This window comes from Mesocricetus auratus, unplaced genomic scaffold (genome assembly GCF_017639785.1).
Source record: "Mesocricetus auratus isolate SY011 unplaced genomic scaffold, BCM_Maur_2.0 Super-Scaffold_100021, whole genome shotgun sequence".
Taxonomy (NCBI): Eukaryota; Metazoa; Chordata; class Mammalia; order Rodentia; family Cricetidae; genus Mesocricetus; species Mesocricetus auratus.
In genome coordinates, this window is record NW_024429202.1 from 35,534,018 (window position 1) to 35,556,921 (window position 22,904).

Below are 22,904 nucleotides of genomic sequence, written 5' to 3' on the forward strand. Positions count from 1 at the left end.
AGGTTCCAGAACTTAGGAGATGAGTTTGTGTGGCCTGTGGTGTTATGTAGTATCAGGTTATTGTACGTGTGGGCCTCTAAGGTTTCTTAATTGTAAATGCCACAGCTTTATTTTTCTTTTGGAAGAAGTAAACATAGGGCCCTGGAAATGGTAAGTGTTCTGCTACCCTCAGCCCAATGCCATGCACTTATGGTAATAGATTTCAGAAGGTTGGGAATTTTCTCAATGCGTATGTTAAAATCTCAATCCTGAGACCTAGAAAACAAAACGTCTTGGAAGTGTTTTGTTTGGGGATTTTTTCGGCTGGGATTTTCTATTCCCTCTTTGTTCTATTTTTTCCCCATGCCAAAGTATTTCAGTTTATGCATTATTGAACATGCTGCCGGTAAAGCCATTACTTTGCACAAACATGATAATTTCACTGACCCAACACACAGCTTGTCAGCAGTAGGAAAGTTCCTCACGGGCTCCCTCTGGATATCCTCATCCATATGATTTACGCAAAGCAAGCTGTGACAGCACACCCAGCTGCAAAGCTCACACCCTCGGGTTAGTTCTGTGAGGGATGATTCTGTGATTAGTACGAGAACTGGAAAGGTCAATGTTTGGTAGAGATGTACCGTGGACACTGTGTCTGGGTTAGTGTAAGTTGGCTGTACCAGGCACGTTTGTTCTGGGTGAGATGTACTGAGCATATCAGGAGGGACCCCACCATTGGTGCCTGCATCAGGAGTTGGTTGTTGGGACACTACTGAGAAGGATTCTGGAGATGGCACTAGGAGGCCCTACATATGGTGTCAATGGAATGAGGAGACACCCTGGTTAATAGGGGTTCTCATCTGACGTGTTTACATGGGTTTGCTGTTTATAGCTGGTAAATGTGGCTTGGGTCCTTGAGAAATAAGTGTGATAACTTATGTCTCTCATTGAAGAAGTATGTCAGATTCTAGGAGAAAAGTCCTAGTATTGTGTTAAAAAGTTAACACATACTGGAGTTCAAATTGTGTTTTTTTGTTATAAATAACAGAAATAGATGGAGTGAGGTTAATGAGAAGGGATGAAGTGGGAAGACATGCTAGGAATGTACACACAGAGAGCAAGGGAGTGGGGGAGCCAATATGTTCCCTCCCTCTTCACCCGAGTGGCCTTGTCACAGCCTCAGGGCAGTCAAGGCCAGAAGAGCGGCCTGGGAGTTGTTCCAGGCTAGCCTGAACCTGGGATTGCAGCTTCTATTGGGTCCTCACACAGGAGGTAACGCCATCTTGCTCTGGGTGCCCAGCTCCCTGCTGCTTCCAACCCCAGACCAACTGCTCTCCTTGAGGTCCTCAGCAGTGGAGAGAGGAGGGCAGATTAAAGCTTGTTGTGCCAACACTCCGGGTTCCTTGTCCCTTCTGTTTCCTATGACTCTAGCCCTACCATTGGGCAGGTCCAGGGCAGGGATAATGGGGGAGAAAAGTGGGTGGGTGGACCCCTTCTCAGCACCCTGCATGGCTTTCATATGCACAGTCTGCCCACCCAGCACCTCCCCAGCCTGTCCCAGCCTGTCTGCGCTTGCTACTCTACCCCTATTCCTCACCCATTATTCATGCTACTTCTCCTATCTTAAAATCTCGGGCTCTGCCTACTTCTAACTGGAGACTCCAGAACTGTTTCCATTTCTACCATAAAAGGAACCACTGACACCCCAGTTTGCTCTGACAGAGCTGGGCATCTGGTCTATTGTGAATTAAATACTCTACGATTGGGTGTATTAATTGATCTGTGCCACATCACTGTCTGGGAATGTCCGTCCAGTTCCCCCGTCTCTCACCATTTTGGATTGCCCACTTGCTTGGGGAAAATTGTGAGGCTTGGGATAACATCCATGGATATTGACACACCCACCACCACACAGTCTATACAGCTGCTTCTTGGATTGCTCTGTCCCAGCAGCTGCCATGAGAGTACCTGGTGTGGAGGCCCAACTCCCAGAAGGCTTTCTACACCTCTGGCCTACTGGCGTCACTAGGATTGTGGCCAAGAATCTTTGAAAAGAACTTTTGACCTCTTGTGACAAAGTACTGTTCTGATCAGAGAGATTCAAAACCCTTATTCTGTTAAGAACATCTTGATTCTGGAATACTTCTGTGTTTCATATGCATCATCTAAACCCTCCCAAATATATATGTTGAAACCCTGACCCGCCCCCACCTCAAAACTGGGATTATCTGGAGATTGGGCCTTTAAAATAGCAATTAAAACAAGAGTATTAAGAATAGTTAGGCCTGCCAGGCAGTTGTGGCATACGGCTTTAATCCTAGCACTCGGGAGGCAGAGGCAGGCAGATCTCTGTGAATTTGAGGCCAGCCTGGTCTTCAAAGAGAGTTCCAGGACAGTGTCCAAACCTACAGAGAAACCCTGTCTCAAAAAGCCAAAAAAAAAAAAAAAAAAAAAAAAGAGTTAGGCCCTAACCCAGTGCAACTTGCTTGCACAAGAAGAATGATACACACAGAAGACTCGGTGCGGCTTATACTGAATCTGGGATTGCAAACCAAGATGACTCTTAAGTAGAATGGAGATCTAAGTTTTCTGACTTGCCTTTATGTCCCCACGCACTTGAATCAGATGCAGTGGTCCAAAATGAAGCAGCAGATGCTGTCACCTTACCTGGGCCAGTGAATCCACTTTGACCAGTTTGTATCGTCTCAAATGCTCCTGGGTGGGTGCCCCCCCTGAATGATGGAGGATGATGTAGCACAGCTCTTCGTTTGGACCTGTACCCTGGGCAAAGCAACCCTGAGGGCCAGCCTGCTTCTTCTGCGAGTTAAAGATGACAGGGCTTAACTCCTGGAGGTCACTGGGGAAGAGGGGAGTGTACAAGGGGCTCCACAAAATGCTCCAAGCAGAGCTGAAGGGAGAGTGTCCCCTGAAAAATGGAGAAGTCTTGCCCCCTGCAATGCATTCCCTGCTCTTAGCCAATATACTGTCCTCCCCTAGAATTTTCTGGAGTCTACAAACATAACTGGATCAAAAGCATGTTTAGATTAGGACTTCTCAGAATCGCCCCCCTGTGTATGGAAAGGAGTATGTTTCACATCACAAGCCAGTGTTTGTTCACATGTGGCTGAAGACAGTGTGCCCAAGCTAACCACGGTGCTCTCTGAAGATTTTCTTGTTCCCTTAAACCTCCATCTGTCAGCTTTTGGCAGCCCGTTGAGTTGATCTGAGGGTCCACTTCATCACAGTCTTCAGAGACCCGCCTTGGACTTAGTATGTCAGCGGATCTTTTACTAATTCAGCCGTCAGTCTGTTGTAGAAAAACCAGTCCAGTGTTTTGTGATCAAAGATGCATTGGAAGTGGGGAAGGAAATGAGAAGGGGCAGCGTGCAGGCAGGTAATAGGAGGGAACCAATGAGGAGGGGAACCAATGAGGAGGGGCCTTGGAGCGGGGTTACGAACTTCAGGAGGGAGGTTAAGTGGATGCAGGGCAAGGTCCAAGCCCTTCTGGCGATGACCTGACCCTCTGTAGAATTGCCCCGTTCATTTAGTCCAACTTCTTAACCCCGTGCAAATTTGCAGGCACCTTCTCTTTGTCTTTTTTTTTTTTTAATTGTTTCAGTCCTGAGCTCCAGGGGTTCTCTAAGCTGGCCATCCTTCCAGAAGGATTTTTTCTCTCTTCTTTGTGTCACCTGTTGGTGGGTAGGTATCAGCTTTTAGTAGCTTCATGTCAGTGCGGCACTAGCTGTATCATTTTCTTTTCCAGCTGGTAACTGTCGTTTGTAACCAACCTTTGTGCGCCCCCTCCCCCCCGGCGGGAGGACTTCCATGCCCTAATAGTGTAGGTGTGGGCATGGTGTACAACATGTGTCCAGTGCGAACTGAGCCCTCTGCCATGTTTTCACAGGCCTAGGAAAGACGCGCAGGAAGCCGAGCGCTCGGGATGCATCCCCAACGCCCAGCACTGATGCGGAGTACCCGGCCAATGGCAGCGGTGCTGACCGCATCTATGACCTCAACATCCCCGCCTTCGTCAAGTTCGCCTATGTAGCCGAGCGAGAGGATGAGCTGTCGCTGGTGAAGGGCTCCCGTGTCACCGTCATGGAGAAATGCAGCGATGGCTGGTGGCGCGGCAGCTTCAACGGGCAGATCGGCTGGTTCCCCTCCAACTACGTGCTGGAGGAGGCAGATGAGGCTGCAGCCGAGGCCCCCAGCTTTCTGAGCCTTCGTCGGGGCGCCGCGCTGAGCAATGGGCAAGGCGCACGGGTGCTGCACGTGGTGCAGACGCTGTACCCCTTCAGCTCCGTCACTGAGGAGGAGCTTAGCTTTGAGAAGGGGGAGACCATGGAGGTGATTGAGAAGCCCGAGAACGACCCAGAGTGGTGGAAATGCAAAAATGCCCGGGGCCAGGTGGGCCTGGTCCCCAAGAACTACGTGATGGTCCTCAGTGATGGGCCTGCACTGCACCCCACGCACACCCCGCAGATCAGCTACACCGGTCCCTCAGCCAGCGGGCGATTCGCTGGTCGTGAGTGGTACTATGGCAACGTGACGCGGCACCAGGCCGAGTGCGCGCTCAATGAGCGGGGCGTCGAGGGCGACTTTCTCATTAGGGACAGCGAGTCCTCGGTAAGTGCCCGGCCGCCCCTCTGCTGGGGCCACACTGCCAGGAGAAACCTAAGTGTACAGTTCCCTCACCTGCACGTTCAGGGACTCGTGCAAGCCCTGGTCTGAGGATGGTCAATGATCTTACAGCTTTCAGTACAGTCCATTTGCCTGATTCGACATTGTTAAATATCTTACCAAGTCTTACTTACAAGTTAGACTTGATAATGGATGTAACAAAAGAAACTTATTTTTAGGGTTCTCATCTACCACAGTTTCAGGTGTCCACTGGAGTTCTTGGAACCCTCCCAACCACCTATGTGGGTGACATGACTGGTGTGCCGTTCTCTTGTCATAGTCACTGACTATATGTGCAGTGACACATTGGTGTTTGAGGGGGCATATAAGCTAGGTAAATACTGTGTTCACTGGGTAGACTGAGGTCCCTGCTGCCATTCCTTCTCACGGGTGGTTTTGTCCCTGTAGTAGGGCTCCGCCTTTCAAGTTTAAAGATGCAGGCTTCCTTTTCCTTCCCTGGGAAGGCCCCTGTGATTACTGTCAGTACCGTCTGCATCTGAGCACGCAGTGCTGGATCTCAGTTAGCAGGTGCCCGGCTTCTCATGCAGCCTTTTGGTGCTGGTTTGCTTTTCTTTGTCAATCACGTAATCCCAGGGTTGTCTTTGCTGCAGGCAGCCCCACTGAAAAGCTCATCTCTGGAAAACTCTTAAAGTATTTACAAACAGGATTGGACAGAAACCCGGAGTGCTCGGGGGAGAGGAGGAAATGGGGAATAAGGCCACCTGTCTGGCACAGTCAATCCTCCAGCAGGCAGCTGGTTGTGGGGGCTTATGGCTCACTGGGACGATCTGACAGAAGCAGACAGCTTTACCACAGGCAGCCTTCCTGCGTGTGCCTCCTGGGAATAACCCACTTTGGAGATAGCTTCTTCCCAGTGACTCTTCTAAACCTGCAAGCAGGAGTCTTGTCGGGTGTGTTCAAATGTTAACTGACTCACCTAGGCTTTTCGTTTCATGTTTTAAGTGCACAGTGTAAGAGCAGAATGCGTGTGTTCTGCTCCGCTAGCACAGTGAGCAGTGTGCACTCCTGCCCCACAGGACTGATCTGAGAGGTGAGGTCGCAGCCCCTTCTGGAGAGGGGCTGTTGAAGCCTGCTCTTTGTAGCAGAAGGAGCATGGAGCTAGCGGGAACCGAATCCCTTTATGGTGTCAGCAGCTTTTCAGGGCCGGCTTCAGCCTTAGATGTTCTCAGGCAGGACCCAGAATGCTGACTATGACTGAAATCTGAATACTGAGATGCCCTGATTGAGCCCAGGGTTCATCGTTGCTGGCAGGACTTCACCTGACATTCTCCTCACACATCGGAGGCTCCATGCCTTTAGATCACATTCTGGGCCTGTGAGGAATTAAGGACAGTGGTGTCTCTCATACTGCAGAGCAGGAACAGGGAAGGCTCTGAAAACCCAATCTGAGTGCAGAATGCTCTGTCCAAGTGCTTGTGAGCCAGACGTTTGAATTCGAAATGGTTTCTTGGAGGAAGGGGGCAAGAACCACATAGTAACAGATGAGTAAAAGGTCCCCTGGGGTTTCTGGTCCAAAAAAGACCTGTTAATCTTCTGTGTCCACTTAAGCAACCTTCTTCCTGATGATGGAGGCATTGATTATTTACAAGTTGTTTTAACCCCTTTTGTGGACATCCCTTACTTTGACTAACTTAAGCTGAGCTTTTGTTGCCAGGGCTGTGTCGGGGCAAAGGCCTTATCAGAATGTGTATCATCTCCAGAGATTGGCTGAGTGGCCTACAGCTGTGTGGCTTCCATCCCGAAGATCTTGGGGCCCCTTAAGCCGTGTATGTGTCTGTGCCAAGGACCTGTTACAAGGGGCTCCAGGCTGTGCTGTGTTTTATCCGCTAATGAAAGAACAGGCATGTACAGATTTACTGTCTTGTCTGTTGGCAGTTCCATTCTGTGTCAGTGAACTTGACTCCTGAGTGGGAACAGTAGCTTTGGGGAACTCGTCTTCCTGACCGGTGTCAGTTAAAATCTATCTCATTGCAAGGTAAACAGAGCTCCAGTTGGTATTCTGTCCTGATAAATGCCTACTGGTTTTCTCCTTTGACAAATTAAAAATCTACTCATGTCTAGGTACACAGAAGTCCGCTTTTGAGGAGAGAGGGTTTATTGCAAGTGGACATTGCTTCATCTGTGCCTTCCATGGCAGACGAGTGCTAGACATTTCAGAGCTCTGTTGGAAGTGTGCTGGACTTGAGGACTGAACAACCAAGCAAACTGTTTGACTGTCCCATCCCCAGCTTTGGTACCCACCACTCATTCTCTTCTTAGCCTCTTTTCCTCCCTTGTTCTCTTTTCTTACCTATACCGATCAGTTCTTCTTGAAAGCTAAGGGAAGCACAGTGCTGTTCTTTGTCAGTCTGCCTCATGCAGAAAATCCACAGAAGCCCTGCCTGCCCTGTATGGGCATCAAATCCTTATGTGTTTGCCTGCTTTGGTTCTATGGAGATTTTACAGGGCTGTATGTAAAATCCACAGAAGCCCTGCCTGCCCTGTACGGGCATCAAATCCTTATGTGTTTGCCTGCATTGGTTCTATGGAGATTTTACAGGGCTGTATGTAAAATTAATTCAATTCTGGCAAGCAGTACAGGGTGTTATTGGTTTTGTTTCGTTTCGGTTGTTGTTTTTCTTTCTCGGATGCTAGATCCCTTGTGCTTCTAATACTCAGAAGGTGTTGGGTGCAAAGTAAGGAGACATTCTGAAAGATAGAGCCACTGCTGGGTTAATACAGGACAGTATCAGGGTAGTGTAGGGAGCATTCCCTCTGTAGACTTTTGAACCCAGAGAACTAATAATTCCCATGCGATGCATTATGTGCTATGATAATAATTACGGACTAATGTTTGTCATGCTTCATTTTGGTTTCAGGTAGAGAACCCTAACCCTAACCCTTGATTTAAAAAAAAAGATTTAATATATTAAGTCATTTTATGCTTATGGATGTTTTACCTGTGTGTGTCTGTGCACCACATATGTAGGGTGCCTTTGGAGGCCAGAAGAGGGCGTTGGAGCCCCTGGAACTAGAGTTACAGAGGGTTGTGCGCCACCAATGGGGTGCTGGGAATGGAACCTGGATCCTCAGAGATCAACAGTGCTCTTAATCTCCAAGTCATCTCTCCAGCCCAAGATCATTTTATTCTTCTAGAAAGGTTTCTAGCCACAGTTTAAGAAAAATGAGTTGCAACATTTTAAGAATGTATTTCTTATAGAAATATTTCTAACAACAATTTCATTGACCCATCTGTCTAACTGGGGATTCTTACAATGCAGTTCAGATCTTGATGCCCTCAGGAGCTGTGAATGTCTAGATTACTGCCCTCCCACCCCCTCAGCATTCCTGACCTGGGACATATGGTGCCCAAGAACTTTCAATTTGACACAGTCCTTGGTGTCATCAATGCTGCCGGTCCACTGATACTTGTTACATTAATTTTGGTTGGCCCATGCCGGAGACAGAAGCAGGGTTTCTCCTGTGCATGCTAGCTAAGAGTTCTGACACTGAGCTACACTCTGAGCCCCTATCGTGAGTTGTAGATGTTTTCATATATTTTACAGCAGTTATTAAAACATCATTTCTGGATGATACACTATCCTTAGAATGGTAGAAATGTGTGAAGGTAGAAATTAAAACTTTGTCTGAAAGCTTAATTTTCATAGCGTCCTTAGCTCTTGTTAAGTGGGATTCATGCCTTGAAATGTTCTGTGAACTGTTTTTTTACAACTCCTCTCAGCTTTGAAAATAAAGTGGCTATGTTTGCCTTGTGTTGGGGTTGGAGAATTCAGAAGATCTCATTGTCAAAGTGTAGGCTCTTTCTGGGTCATTTTGGAAGACAAGGGCAGACAAGTGAGTTCCTCTAGGATTTTCACTGCTCAACTTCTAGCTTCCCTCCTGACTGACTAGGCATTAGGGAAAAGCAGGCTGTTCTGAGCAACACCTATATTCATCTCTCCCTGTCTTAGAGTTTCTAGTGCTGTGATAAACACCATGACCAAAAGAAACTAGGGGAGGAAACGGTTTATTTATCTTATACTTCCACATCACGGTGTGTTATTAAAGGTTGTCAAATCCGAAACCTGAAGGCTAAACTGAAGAGGAGGCCATGGAGGGGTGCTACTTACTGGCTTTCTCTCCATGGCTTGCTCAGCCTGCTTTCTTCTTCTTTTTTTTTTTTTTTTAAACGAGACAGGGTTTCTCTGTATTGTTTTGGAGGCTGTCAGTCCAGCCCAGCCTCGAACTCACAGAGATCCGCCTGCCTCTGCCTCCCGAGTGCTGGGATTAAAGGCGTGCACCACCACCGCCCGTCTCAGCCTGCTTTCTTATATCTAGCATCCAGACCACCAGCCCGGGAGTGGCATTGCTGTCAGTGAGCTATGTGCTTCCAGTATCAGTAAAGAAAATGTACCACAGGCATCCCACACACGGGCCAAATCTGGTGGGGACATTTTTCATTTGGGGTTCCCTCTTCCAAAAATGACCCTACATTGTGTCAAACTGACCTAAAATTAGTCAGCACACTCCTGTTGGGAGGGTTCATTTTGGCTGGCTGGCTTGGGTCATGCCCGTGGCCTCTGAAGTACCATTGCTGCTACTGCCGCAGGGTCCAGATGCTGCCTCTTCAGATCTGACAGCTTGGTGAGGGGAAAAGAGGTCCTCCACTGTCAGCTAATGCAGCTTTTCAGACTAAGAAAGGTTATTAAAATTAGCACTTCAGCCTTAAGACTGTTCAGAAATGTTCTCATTAAAATCCCTTCGATCAGTAGTTCCTTTTCATATGAAGATTTACGGAGAGTTCATACAAAATTGCTCATATATGGTAGAAATGGTTGTCACCCCAAATATGGAAAAGTAAACTGGAAAAAGGAAACTTAAAAACCCAGGTCAAATGCACCTTTTTCATTTGAGTCACTCAAATGCCTGAGTGAGCTGTGCAAATAGGGAGTGGAGCTTCTGGGGTTACCTTTTTGCTATTCAAAAGACACCGAGTATGTCTGCCTTGCTGAAGGAGATGGAGACCTTCATTTGCCCCATATAGGAGTTAAAAGAGTTTAGCTTGCCTAGTGCAAATCTCACTGGCATACTGCTTAAAGTAGTCTTGAGATGAAATCTTAGAAACAGTGTGACTTGGAACATGTTTGTCTTTAACAAAACACATGCAGAGCAGTGCAGACTGAGGGTGAGTACCATCTTTATGCTGTGAAGAACCGGGTGTAGATGCTCTTAAACAGAGGGTCCCCATCTCACAGGTGAGAAGTCACAACAGTGTCCTTTCAAGAGTTCTTTGCCATTTCCCAACGAAACTCCACGGGAAATGTTAATGGTCAGTTATCAAATAACTTTGTTGTAAGGAACTTGCAGACAAAACCATCAGTCACAGAGCTCATTCACAAACACTTTGCCCAGGCCCCAACCCCACCATCTGGATAAGCCTCCATTTTTGTTAAGAGCCATCTTGAGCTGGGTGGTGGTGGCCCACGCCTTTAATCCCAGCACTCAAGAGGCAGAGGCAGGTGGATCTCTATGATCTACAGAGTGAGTTCCAGGTCAGCTGGGACTATTACACAAAGAAACCCTGTCTCCAAAAGGAAAGGGGGTGGGGCATCCCAAAGCCATGGAACCTCGCTCAACAGTTTTACACTTTCACTGTCGGTTCCCTTTTTACAGACTTAGCATCTGCAAAAAAAACGAAAGAACTGTGACACAGTTGAAACTACAGTAGCAATTCGCTTTATAGCCTCTTTTACAACTTGTCCTTTGCCTGCTTTCCACCTTATAAATAAATGTCAACTGCTCCAGAGAGGTACAGTGGCTCCAACAGCCGCAGTCAGTGTGCCTGGGAGTTTTCAACAATGGGCAAAGATGTCATTCATAGAAGAATGAGCCTGGTAGTCCGGAGATCCCTGATGCCTGGGACCATCTCTCAGGTCTCTCCTGGTCCCTACGAAAAAAACGAAATAGTCACCAGGTGGCCTAAGGCAAAAGCTATGTTTGATCTCCAGGAGGCACCGTCCACACCACCTGAAGACGGTGCCTCCTCCTCATGACCACTGCTGGTGGCTTCTGTGGTAGGAAGGGAACAGCCTCCCCACCCATTCTGTTACTTCCGTTTCCTGGAGTCCCGGTCGAGATTGTCACAGATCTTTTGCAGATCATCACTTAATCTTTACTTTTTGTGGTAAAACGTCGTTAAGACCAAATTGGCTGTCTCTCAACAGTTTTTGAGTGTGCAGTTCTGTCAGTGGCTACTTCTCACCTCTTTCTGCAGCTGTCAGTCTGCAGAGCTTTATTAGTGTCCCAGACCGACACTGTCCCTGGTGAACACTCACTCCCTAAATACCCTCTTCCCTGGGGTTCCCTTCCCACCCTCTCTTAATTTTTTTTTTTATGCTTGGGGGCCTCTTATAATGAAATTATACAGTGGTTGTCTCTCTGTACCTGGTTTAGTTCACTTCTGATGTCCTCAGAGTTCATCTGTGCTGTAGCAATGTTTTAGAAATTGTCCCTCTTTAGTGCTGAGTGATAGTCCACCTTGTGTATCCATTTATCTGGTGGTGAACTTTTTTAAGTGTTTCCAGTGTGTTTATTGTTTTATTAGTGCTGCTGTAATTGTGGGTGTGTAACTATTTCTACTTTGAATTCTCTTGTGTATACCCTTTAGTAGGTTTGCTGAATCAAATGTTAAACCTATCCATGTTTTTCAGTGATTGAACCATTTTCCATCTCTGCCAACAATGCACAGGAGCTCAAGTTCTCCATCTTTGGCAACATTTATTGCTTAAGGAAACAAACCAGGAACAGTCTAATGAATATAGAGTGGTTTTGACTTGTAGCCTTGGCTATACCTGTATGTGTGTAGTGTGTCTACCTGTTCCTGTGGGTGCATATAACCTGTTAATGGTGTGTGGGGGGGGGTTGCCTTTCTCAATTGTTTTCACCCAATCTGTTGAAACAGTCTCTCACTGAATCCAGAGCTCATCTGTTCAGCCAGGCTCTCCCTGTCTCCATCTCCCAAGCTCCGGAGCTCCACGTGCACCACCATGTTCCCCCGCTCCATGGGTTCTGGGGATCCACACTTGGTTCCTCATGCTTTCTCGGCGAGCCGCAGGCCACCTCCTTGCCCCTCAACGTCACTCAGAGTGGCTTTCACCACTGTTTGTTGTATTTCTCCTTAGAGTCCTAAGGATGTTTCTCACGTTCCTGCCACTTAACAAAGCCTGGAGTCACAGCAGGAGTGGCAGGGTAAGAAGGTAGCGTGTTCAGTGCCAGGGAGTCTGCTTCACACGTTAGATTTAGTGTGTGGTGACCACAGTGGAGTCCCATGCGAGCCTTCCTTGCTGCACTCTGCTTCACTTTTTAAAGATCTAGCTATCTGGTGAGCTGCAGACACGAAACAGCATCCACTGCAGGGGCTAAAGGAGATGCCCTGGTGAAATTCCTCAGCGCTCTGTGGCAGTGCTTCTCAGACAAGCAGCACTGTCTTTGTCAGCCACAAAACTTGCTAGAAAGGCAATGTACCAGGCCCCTCCCCCGGTGATCCTGATGCTGGGACCTGAGAAGTCCTGCCTCGTGGCATGGAAGTTTGTGGGAAGCCACCTGAACACTGTTTATTTTATGGTGAAATTATAACTTATTGGGCGTAGTGGCTCACAACTGTGGTCCTAGCACTCACAAGGCTGAAGTAGGATGAATATCAGCAAGAGTTTGAGGCCATCCCGGGCTACATGGTAGGTTCCAGGTCAGCCTGAGCTACAGAGCAAAGCCTACCTCAAACAAACAAAGCATGTCCTTTAGTTACAAAAGTGTTGTCACACTAATGAAATGCATACTTGGTGTTGCCTATGGGTTACCTTTAGGCTTGTGGAGTAAATAGAGGCTTGAGGCTAGAAGATAATCTGTGTAAACACAGGTGCTACCAGCTTTGGTGAAAACACTTCAGTCAGTTTTGACTTAAAAATGGCATACATCGGACACCCAGGGGAAGTGAAGTATGGATATTAATCATTACAGCCCATTTTACCTCTCACGCTTGGTTCTTCATTTAGATAAAATATGTTTACCCTACTGATGTAGAAAGAAAGGTATCCATTTCCCAAATGAAAAGATCTGGGGATTGATAAGGGTTTGATAAGAAGCCGAGAGACTGCCCTCTCTTTGGGATGGAGAGCATATCAACATTAAGTGCAGCCCAGAGATGGCAGAGCTCAGTGGTCCCCAGATCAGCATCAGGGATGTTATCTGGGGACTTTACAAGGGAGGTTCTCGGGTCTGCTCCAGAAACAGACACTCACCCAGGGCAGAACCTGGCCATAGAAAAAGAAGAGAAAAAAATCTAAAATCTAAAATACTTCTTAAATATTTGAGAGGCATTCTGGACCTGTAACATGAAGGGATGTCTACTGGTGTAGCTCATTTTCAGGTTGCTTGAGGGAACATCTCCTCGATTTGAATTAAGAACACTCCAGACTCACCGGCACTGCTGCTTAGCATGAGTTGATTGTGTGTCCTTGACTTTCCAGTTTGAGCTCAAGAAGCCCATGAAATTAAAAATCCCCTTCCCGGCTGCATCATTTTACTGCCGCGCGGTAACAAGCCCACACACATCATGGTGTCAAATTAAGGATCTCAGATGAAAAGCAAATTTCCCTGTTTGGAAAGTCTTATTAATTAACAAATACCAGACACATCATATGCCTACTACAGTCACCCCCAGTTACCGCCCCTGAAAACAAGGCTTCGTTGACATGATTGGTTAAAGAATCATCTTTCTGGCAAGCTGTCACAGGGAGGACACCCCAGCTTAGCTTAGAAAAAATATACTTGTAGAGTATTAATAGTGAAGAGCCTGGAACTAAAATATAACCCCCCATAAAGAGAACCTGGGGCCACTGGGAGAGAGATGAACAGCTCCCAACTTGTGTGTGTTCTTGTACGAAACTAATGACTTCCTGGTGACCTTAGTGCCCGTGCCTAGGCTTGTGAACAGGCAGTATGTGCCTGTTGGGTAGTAGCTGTTGCTTACTTTCCAAGTGGGCCACAGAGCCTACTGAGGCTAACTTGTTTCCATCTGTAGCTATCTTGGTTATCAGGTCAATGGTTGGAATATCACTGGTTACATTCAAGTTTAATACTGGCATCAGAAGGCACCAGCAGTGGTGCTGGCAATTTGAGTATTCCAAAAGGCATCAAACTGCAGTTTGCAGCATTCATGGGTATCTGTTGTAGATGGTGCTGATTAAGCTAGTTGGCATACTTCTAACTTGTATTCATCTATAACTGTCTTGGTTACCAGTTCCATGGTTGGGATAGCATATCACTTTGCTCAAGTAACCATATTTATACTGACACTAGAAGGCAGGATCAGTGATCCAAAAGAAAGCAGCTTTCAGCATCACTGGAGTTCCTGGAGCATAAAAGGGTCTCTGTGTTGTAGATGTTGTTCATGGGGCCAGTTGGCATGCTCACCTGTGACGTCAGAGTCCATGATCCTTTGAAGAAAACGTCAGGTTCTGTGTCTTATCCACCCAGGTGCTCATGCATGACCCTGATACTAAAAACCTATACTCTGAGGCCCATCTCTTGCTGGGCCTCCTGCCTGCCATCCAGCCCTGGGCGGAGCATGGAGATGTAACATAAATTCAAACTATCAATTGTCTTTCCTTTCTTCACACATCAGTGGCTGGTGGCTGAGCCTACTGCCCCAGGCTTCTATCCTAGAATGGCCAAGGGCAAGCATGGACAACTTGTCTGCTGTTCTTGCCCACCCCATCAGATAAACTGCTGGGCTTTGTGAACTTCCCATAGAAGACCCGATGGAAAAGAGGGCTAGTTCCTGGCTCCTGAGTAGCAGCAAGTCCCCAGGGAAGGCAAAAGCAGGAGCAGGCTTCAAAGGTCCTGTCATGGGTGTGGGCTTACTGCTTCAGGGTGAGTCCTGAGGTGCAGCCTGACCCTGCCCAGGCAAGCAGGCTTTAGAGGGATTTAGAATGTTTGAGAATATCCTTTAGGGAATGGCTAACTAGAGGACAAAGGACAGTTCAAGAACACCGTAGGCGGAAGTGAAAGGGTCCAGGAGTGTGAGTCTGTTCACTTCCTCCTGAGCCACACTGCCCCAGTGCTACAGAAAAACCAGTCCTCCTGTCTCTACAGTATGTCCCATACACACTGCCTGCAAAGCCCGGCTGCCCATAACTTAGTTCAGCTCCTCTGTAGAGTCCTCTCCTGGCTCCATCACAAGTGTGCAAATAGATCACAATAGTCGCATGTACACTCATGTATCCACACACACGGATGTACACACGCTTCACATTCCACAGCTTTCACAAATGCACTGCTCCTTCATGCACTCAAAGCACACACCTAAAATTCTGTCCCCCAGCTCATGAACTCACGAATACCCTTTTTTCTTTATAGAAGGTAGCATGGTTTGCAGTCGTGGACTGACCTCCATACTCGCCCTCCTTACGGGTGTCATTTAAAGAGTCATATGCCCATAGGCAGGGCATGGGCTGCCTGGCACAACCAACGTTAAGTAAACATTGAATCAGTTGATACCTTTCAGTAGCCTTCCTGTTGACTTTCAGTAAATGTACGGGGTGGCCAATTTTACTAAAAATGCTAGCATATGCCAAAATATACTCAAGTCAGTAAGGAACTGAACTCATCACAGAATTTAGACTTTTCTCATTGAAATCTGCTTGAACCACCATGGAGCCATCTCTGGGACATAGCAGGCTGTTTAAAATACACCCAACCTATCCACTGCCTTGACAGTATCTATTGTTTAAAAGAGTTTAAATTCTAACAGAAATAAAAAGAAACAGTTCCCGGTTTCCCGCCTGCGTGAAAGCCATTTTGAATAATTCCCAGTTTGTCAGAAATAACTTGGGGAAATAGATATCTCAGGGTTCTTCCGCCTCAAGGTTGACCCCCCCCCCACTGTCATTCTCTCTATAATGAGTTCCTGCTTGTCAGAGAGTACATTCATCCCCCGAATCCATGTGAGGCAGAATTTCATTAGTGTTTGATTGCAAACTGGAAAGCCCTGGGCTGCCTGTCGGTCTGAGGACTGTGCATCTCTGGGTAAACACAGTGCTTGCTCAGGCAGACCCTCGGTGGTGTCTACCCTGCTGGTAACTCCCGTTTGCTTCCTCCCTAGCCCAGTGACTTCTCTGTGTCTCTCAAAGCGTCAGGGAGGAACAAGCACTTCAAGGTGCAGCTGGTGGACAGCGTCTACTGTATTGGGCAGCGGCGGTTCCATAGCATGGACGAGCTCGTGGAGCACTACAAGAAAGCCCCCATCTTCACCAGCGAGCACGGGGAGAAGCTCTACCTCGTCCGGGCCCTGCAGTGAAGGCAGCCATCGGCCTCTCCATGCCCTGCCCACTGTGGGCCCTCGCTGCCACCTCCGCCTCCCAGAGCCCAGCGCTGCCAGCCACCTCCACCCACGCAGCCTGGATCACCTCCGTGGCCCAGTGTGTCTTCTGCAGCCCTGTCGGTCAACCATAGACACCCAAGCCCTCGTAGCCACGCCCACAACCACCACCTTCTGGCCACCTTCAGGTGGTGAGGGTCAAAGGGAGCAAAACTGCTCACTTTTTTCCTTTATAATTGGAAGCAGTCTGTTGAAATCACACACACACACACACACACACACACACACACACACACACTCACAAAGACTGGGGCTTATTCGGAGGGCAGAAAGTCTGTTATGTAGTGAATAGCACACTCTGAGAGCTGTGTCCATGGGTGCTTGGTGCCTCCCATCAGCCATGCTGGTCCAGGGCCTGCAATTTTATTTTATTTTATTTTATTTTTTGGCTGCAGGCTCTGCAGGAGTTCAAGAATGTGCGGATAGCAATACTGGAAACCCTGGGGAGGTGGTGGGGAGGGACCTGCCCAGTGCCTTTGAGGCTGTGCTTGCAATAAAAGAGGGTTGTTTTTTTGTTTTGGTTCGGTTTGGTTTTTTGGCCTGCAAAAGAGGCGACTGCAGGAAGAAAGAAACTTGGGTACTGTACCCCCGGTGTGCCATCCGCATAGTGCTCTTTCCCTCCTGCTCTTCGGCTTGTTTGAATTTCACAGTTATGTATTTAATTCTCAGAGTAATATGTATCTGTAGCCGTTTGTTGACACTAATAACAGATGATTAAGGAAAACAGCTGATCTCTCGGGATGTGAGCTACCAATACTTTATAATACACACTATATATATATATATATAATATATGTATATTATATATATATTATTTGCTTTACAGGGAAACATTTTTCAGGGTTTACAAAAGAGTATGTGATTGGTAGTAACAGAATGTTTATGAAGAAATTGCATTTTCTTTTTTTTTCTTTCCATTTGAACTTCTTTATAGTTTGACTATAGAGTCTTGAGATGGCACATTCCTATGATTGAAGAAGGGGTCTTGAGATCCCCTAAACTTGCATACCCAGTTTTTTGAATATTGTAATAAAAAAAAAAGTATCATGACAAAGCTGTATGTTTGTGTTTTGGAAGACCTGACTCTCTTCTGGGGGACAGACGACTGCAGGGGTCACAGGGAACCCATCACAAAAGCAAGATGACTTGGTGGGTGCAGTGCCTGCTACCCAGGCATGAGGTCCTGAGTTCATATCCACCCACAGAAAATCAAGTGTTGGTCAGATGTGTCTAACGCTAGCACTAAAGACAGCCTCAGAGCTCGCTGGTTAGGCATTGTAAACAGTCCGCGTGCACTGACTTCAGTGAGAAACTCTGTCTCGAACGATAAAATAGTAGATGGCCCCATGGTCTCTTCTGGTCTCCAAGTGCGCATGGCATGGACATATTCGCAAATTCACATGTATCACAAAGACAAATGAGAGTGAGCGCTCTCAAAAGAGCTTAGTACATTGATTGCTTGTGCGAGGGTTGGGGATATGCGTGTGGAAATCAGAGGAGCTGGCTCTCTCCTACCTTTCTATGGTATCTAAAGGTCAATCTCAGGTCATCAGGCATGCACAGCAAGCACGTTTGCCCACTGAGCCATCTCACCAGCCCCTATTGTCCCCATTGTTGTGATGAAATGCCAAGTCTTAGTGGCAGAACTCCAGGAGAACCCAACACATCAAGCTGGAGGTTCCTTCTTTGGAAATGAGTGGCTTACCAGTATGAAGTTTACAGAACTGCTAAAGCCGCAGTCCTCTGGCTGTCTATGGAAACCTTGCTCTCTCGATGAGTATTTGCTGTTCAGTTGTCTACTTTGCCAAATGCAGGAGTGTGTCCTCTGTGCGGGCTTGGTGTCATCTGTTAACTCGTCACAACCCTGTGCAGTGACCCAACTGACATGCTCATTCTAAAGGTGAAGACAGGTTTGAAGTCTGTTCACAATGCACATGGCTCCTCCATGGGTGAGCAGGAACCCTGACACAGAACTGTACCCTAAGAGCCTGTCCTTTTATTGTGTATTTTAGTCACTTGAGGTTGTGTGACTGATGACTGAGGTGGGGTCCACTGGTTATAGCAAACAGGCCTTCATTCAGGTGAGTGGCACAGGTCATTACCATAGGCATCAGTTCTCACCCGTGGAGATGGCAGAAGTTGCCTTGGACTGTCATGCCGCCCCTGCTGGGTGTTATCTTCGGGCCTTCTGCCAGTGTGACTCAAATGACTGCACAGCAATTCAGGGAGAAGTCATCTGGGGGAGCTGGCATGGGCCGTATGTGTCTTTTTCAACCTGGGTTCTTCCTCAGGTCCATAGTCTTGACTAACAAAAACTATATAGGTAAACACCTCCCAGTGCCTAGGCCTGACCCCTATCCCCAGGAGAATATAGTGGTCAGGCCAGAATACTGAACAGTAACATACAGTGACCTCCATAGAGTGAGGCCTCTCATCTGACTAAGTGAGTCATGACCATTATGACCCAATTCTGGATTCCTATTCTGACTCTCAGTCCTTGACATCACCTTGCTCACATGGTCATGTTTGACCACCATCTGACTTTGGTGGACTCTTCCCAGTCTCTGAACTTCCTTGGGGGAGTCTTCCTAAGCTTCTGGCAGAACTCATGAGTTCCCTTTTAAGGTAACTAGGGTAGTGTTCTGTAGAGTTCTCCGGGATGCATCACATCTGTGTAACGCTCCAGGCAGGAGCAGACTGCTCCCAACATCGTTCTTTCCTTCCTGCTCCCACTGTATGCTTTGGTCTTTAGGCTCAAAGGTTACTCTTGTTCCCAAGTTCCAGGAGACATCATGTCCACACCACCATGTGATGCTCCTAAATTACAAATCACTCTGCTTGAGGCAAGAGAAAGCACACCTCCCTGGTGTGTCATAGGTCAAGAACACTTCCCCATTGTTCCTCACCTGAATCTCTCCCTCCGAAACTGACTTCCTGGCCTTATGGGCCATGCTGACAGACCTTGCTCCATAGTCTCTGTGCTCTTTGATCTGAGATATGGTAGCCAATCTACTGCCTCGGGATATGACATTTGCCATATTCTTCTCAGCCTTGGTAACTCCTGCCCCTACCAAAAGCCAGAAGAGTTCAAGAAGTGTGTCCTGCCACACCTAGAAGTTGCCAAAAGGATAGGCTCTCAAGTGGGTATACCCATGAAGGCAAGTCTTTAAGTCTCCATGACAGGAGATCAATAGAAATGAATTTGTGTGAGAGAGTTCCTGACCCTCATGAATGAATCTGCATACAGGTGGAAGGAAGAAAATAAGGAACAAAGAATACCATACCTTTCTGAGAGCCCCTTCCCTTTACACCTTGGATTTCCATCCCAGCACACTGGAAGATGCCCCGAAGAAAATAGTATCCCAGGAAATGTACCAGTATCAAAGTGTTAGGTATGGACTAGGTAGGCTTCCATGGAAGAGTATTGTAAATCCATCTGGGATCTAAGCAAGAAGTCTATAGAGTAGCAAGACTCACCCAGTGTCAATAGAAATCACTGGATGAAGCTAAGTGGATCTGGATCTCCACCAATGGGATGTAGCTGGAAACATCAGTTATCCTTGCTAACATCCCCATGGGAGCCCTCAGGTTGGATCATAGAGCTTGTGTGTCTAGTGTCTTAACACCACAGGGACTCAAAGCCTTCTACACTGTCTATCTCCAAGTGTGTGAAGACCTGAAGTCATATTTTGCAAGACAGTACCCCTGGAGAGACATTGCTTTAGCACCTCAGGCCAAAGACTTGGCTCAGCTCCCCCTTAACCCCCCATCTCTAGCTGGATATTGAAAGTTCTATGTCTCAGAAAGAAGCTGCTGCTGCCTCAAGCTTGGTGATCAAAACATGCGACAGAGTAGTGTACCCATCAAGTAATAACTGATCAGAAATGTCAACACCTGAAAAATGGATTTAAATATCGCCTTGGGGCAGTATGAGTGTTGGCCCTAGAAGTCCCTTGGCTATCCTAACCCACTCGTAATTTTTCATTTTAAGCAATCTCAGGTAGGTCTCTACATGTAGCAGCAATAGAAAAGCAAATGCATGCAAGTGTCCCATTGGGTTAAACCATTACATCATCGGTGGACCTCTCAAATCTCTCTTAGATTACAGGCTCAGGGATTTTTGCCTGAACACCCGATGAAAATTTACAGCAGCTTCCTACCTATTTGAAACATTTCCTTTTCAGTTTCCAACACCCACCGAACTTCAGTCCAGGCGAGGGGCAGGATCCATTTCTGCTTAGTCAGCATTGTCCTTCTTCAGCCACAGGCACACTGACTACAACCCTAGGGATTCCTTCCTGTGAACAGACTTGCACTAAGGCTGCTCTCATAGTTGTTTCTCTCTGTCCCTAGAAGTCCCCTGGCTAAGTCCCTTGGCTAGAACCTAAACCACTGCTAAATAGAGTGACACAAAAGGACTACTGTGTGAGCTGTAAGTCAGTAGGAGGCAGTGGGGCCAAGGCTGACTCACCAAGTGCATCTGCCTGGGACCTGATTGGGCGGAGCTTCCTGAGTGCCATGGGTGGAGCTTCCTTATTGCTGATGGAGGTGGAGGGTAACAGCAGGGGCACAGGGATGGGGGGTGTTATTACTCTACTGCCCTGCCTCCTAACACTGAGCCATGGCTCCTACCTCTGCCTACTGTCCCAGCTTGTGTTTCTAGCTGCTGCATTGCCTCTTCCTACCTATGCAAAGGCCCTAAGGCCAAGCCCTACACACTGTAGCCTAATCCATGGCAGTTCTTGAGCCAGTGTGATCAGAATGGGGTTGGTCCATGTCCTATACAAAGTTTAAATTTGGAAATATTAGAGATATGGGCTACTGGGCATTTCCAATAATTAGTGTATCATTTCATAATGCACATTTTTTTCTCACCGCTATCTTGTGTAGTTTTATTGAGTAGCTTAATGGTTTTGGAATTCAGATGCCTTTTTTACAAGTGATGTCAGTATTAAATGAGATCATAATGAGATATTTAGAACAGAAGTTATCAAACAGCCACTATATGCAGCCTTTTTCTCATTCCTCACAGACACCCAGGGTTAGTATTCCCTTACCAAAGCAACAAACATGTAAAGCAGGAGTTAGGTGGATTGGTGAAGGTCACTAGGCCATTAAGACACAAATTTTATTTATTCAAGTTAAGGTAACATGGAGGTTAAGGACATAAATTTCCATTAGGTTGTGAACTCCACTTGTTGGAGGCAATTAGGAAAGTTATGAATACAAGGTGGTTTATTGCATGTAAAGCACTTAGAAATACTGGGCTATGGGTATTTTTACCCATAGGTCTGGTTGTGTGGGCTTTCCACAAACAGCTTCTTTTATGCACACCTGACATGGAACTGTCCAATGCTCAACAGTTAGCAATTTTTTTTTGCTTTTTCTTCAATATCCTTCCCTATATTAATATCTACATAATGCACATTTTTTAGCCACATGTCTGGGCAGTAGTTACGGGACAAGGCCAATGGAGCACGGCTAAGGTCTAAGTGAAACCCAGAATCTGTCCAGGTTTACTTTCTATTGCTGTGATAAAACACTGACCAAAACCAGTTTGGAGTGGAAAGGCTTTATTTCATCTTAGAACCCCATCACCTAGGAAAGTTAGGACAGGAGCAGAGAAAGCAGCAACCTGGAGACAGCTGATGCAGAGGCCATGGAGGGAGCGGATGCAGAGGACATGGAGGGGTGCTTCTTACTGGCTTGCTTCCCGTGCGCTGGCTTTCTCGGCCTGCTTTCTTGTGTAATCCAGGGCCACCTCCCCAGGAATGGTCATCCTGGAAGATGAGTCAGGTTAAGGACATTCTTGAGCCTGAGAAGTTTAGGAGTGAGCTAGTGCAGTTTCCTGAGACCCGAACTGAGCTACACTGTTATCACAGGTCACTTGTACACACTGGGCCACTGGAAAATGTGGAACATCTGAGTGGAGACATGCTTAAGTGTAAAATACATACCAAATATAGAAAGAATAGAAGCTCTCTCATACTATTTTATATTGATTGCATGTTGAAAGCATAAAAAACTGTATATGTTGGGCTTAATAATAGTAAGTTCATTTGAATCTTTTCCGTTTCACTTTCAAACATTTTTAAGTGGCATAATTTAATCATATTGTAATTCTGTGTGACAGTGTTACCCTAGGCCATTAGCTTGCCTCAATGCCCCAGTTCCCCCAGCTTGGTCCCCAAGTTCTACACAATACTACACTCACAATATGGTAGACTCAAACAATAGAATGCTATCAGACTGGAAGAGTAAGAGAATCAGAAGTGAATTACTGGGAACAAGGTGACCTTACTCACAGGCTTCATAGACTGGACAATCATGTTGAGAAAATCTTCCAAAATGGAGAGGAAATTACGTGATTGGATATACAAAAACTAAAAATCAAATTACCAGAATTCTTATATTCAAGAAAAGGGGAGAAAAGGACAAGAGGAAAACTGTCCAAACTATTGGCCCCTACAGTTCCAGAAGTTAGATCTCTTCTACCATCACAGGAATTCGTTAGATAATGTCAAAAACTGCAAAATGGAGGAAGTTCTGTGCCCTGCTGCTGTCCAGATATTTGGCCTTGAAGTACTCAGAGTGGGAACTGTCGGGGCATTGCAGGGTTTTGGGGAGAGGTTGCATGGTCAGACCACAATGCAGACATCTAATCTTATCCATATCACAGGGTAGGTAATCCAGAACTTAAAAGTGTTCTCTCTTTCTCTGTCCCTCCAGACAGTTCCCAAATAATGACACGGAGACTTCTCATTAATTTTGGAAGCTCGGCCTTAGCTTAGACGTGTTTCTATTTAGC

The 22,904-nt window shown here is 46.7% G+C and overlaps 1 protein-coding gene across 6 annotated transcripts in view; it reads left to right on the plus strand.

Moving 5' to 3' along the window:
* The window catches only part of Nck2 (NCK adaptor protein 2), a 120,099-nt gene extending 102,953 nt beyond the window's left edge, over nt 1–17,146 (plus strand). For all 6 annotated transcript variants that reach the window (XM_040729228.1, XM_040729227.1, XM_040729231.1 and 3 more), the window contains 2 exons: nt 3,884–4,605; nt 15,821–17,146. In XM_040729228.1, the coding sequence (XP_040585162.1) occupies nt 3,884–4,605; nt 15,821–16,015 (917 nt within the window). In that variant the 3' untranslated portion in view covers nt 16,016–17,146. The remainder of the gene's footprint in view (nt 1–3,883; nt 4,606–15,820) is intronic.
* Nucleotides 17,147–22,904: the final 5,758 nt, after the last annotated feature.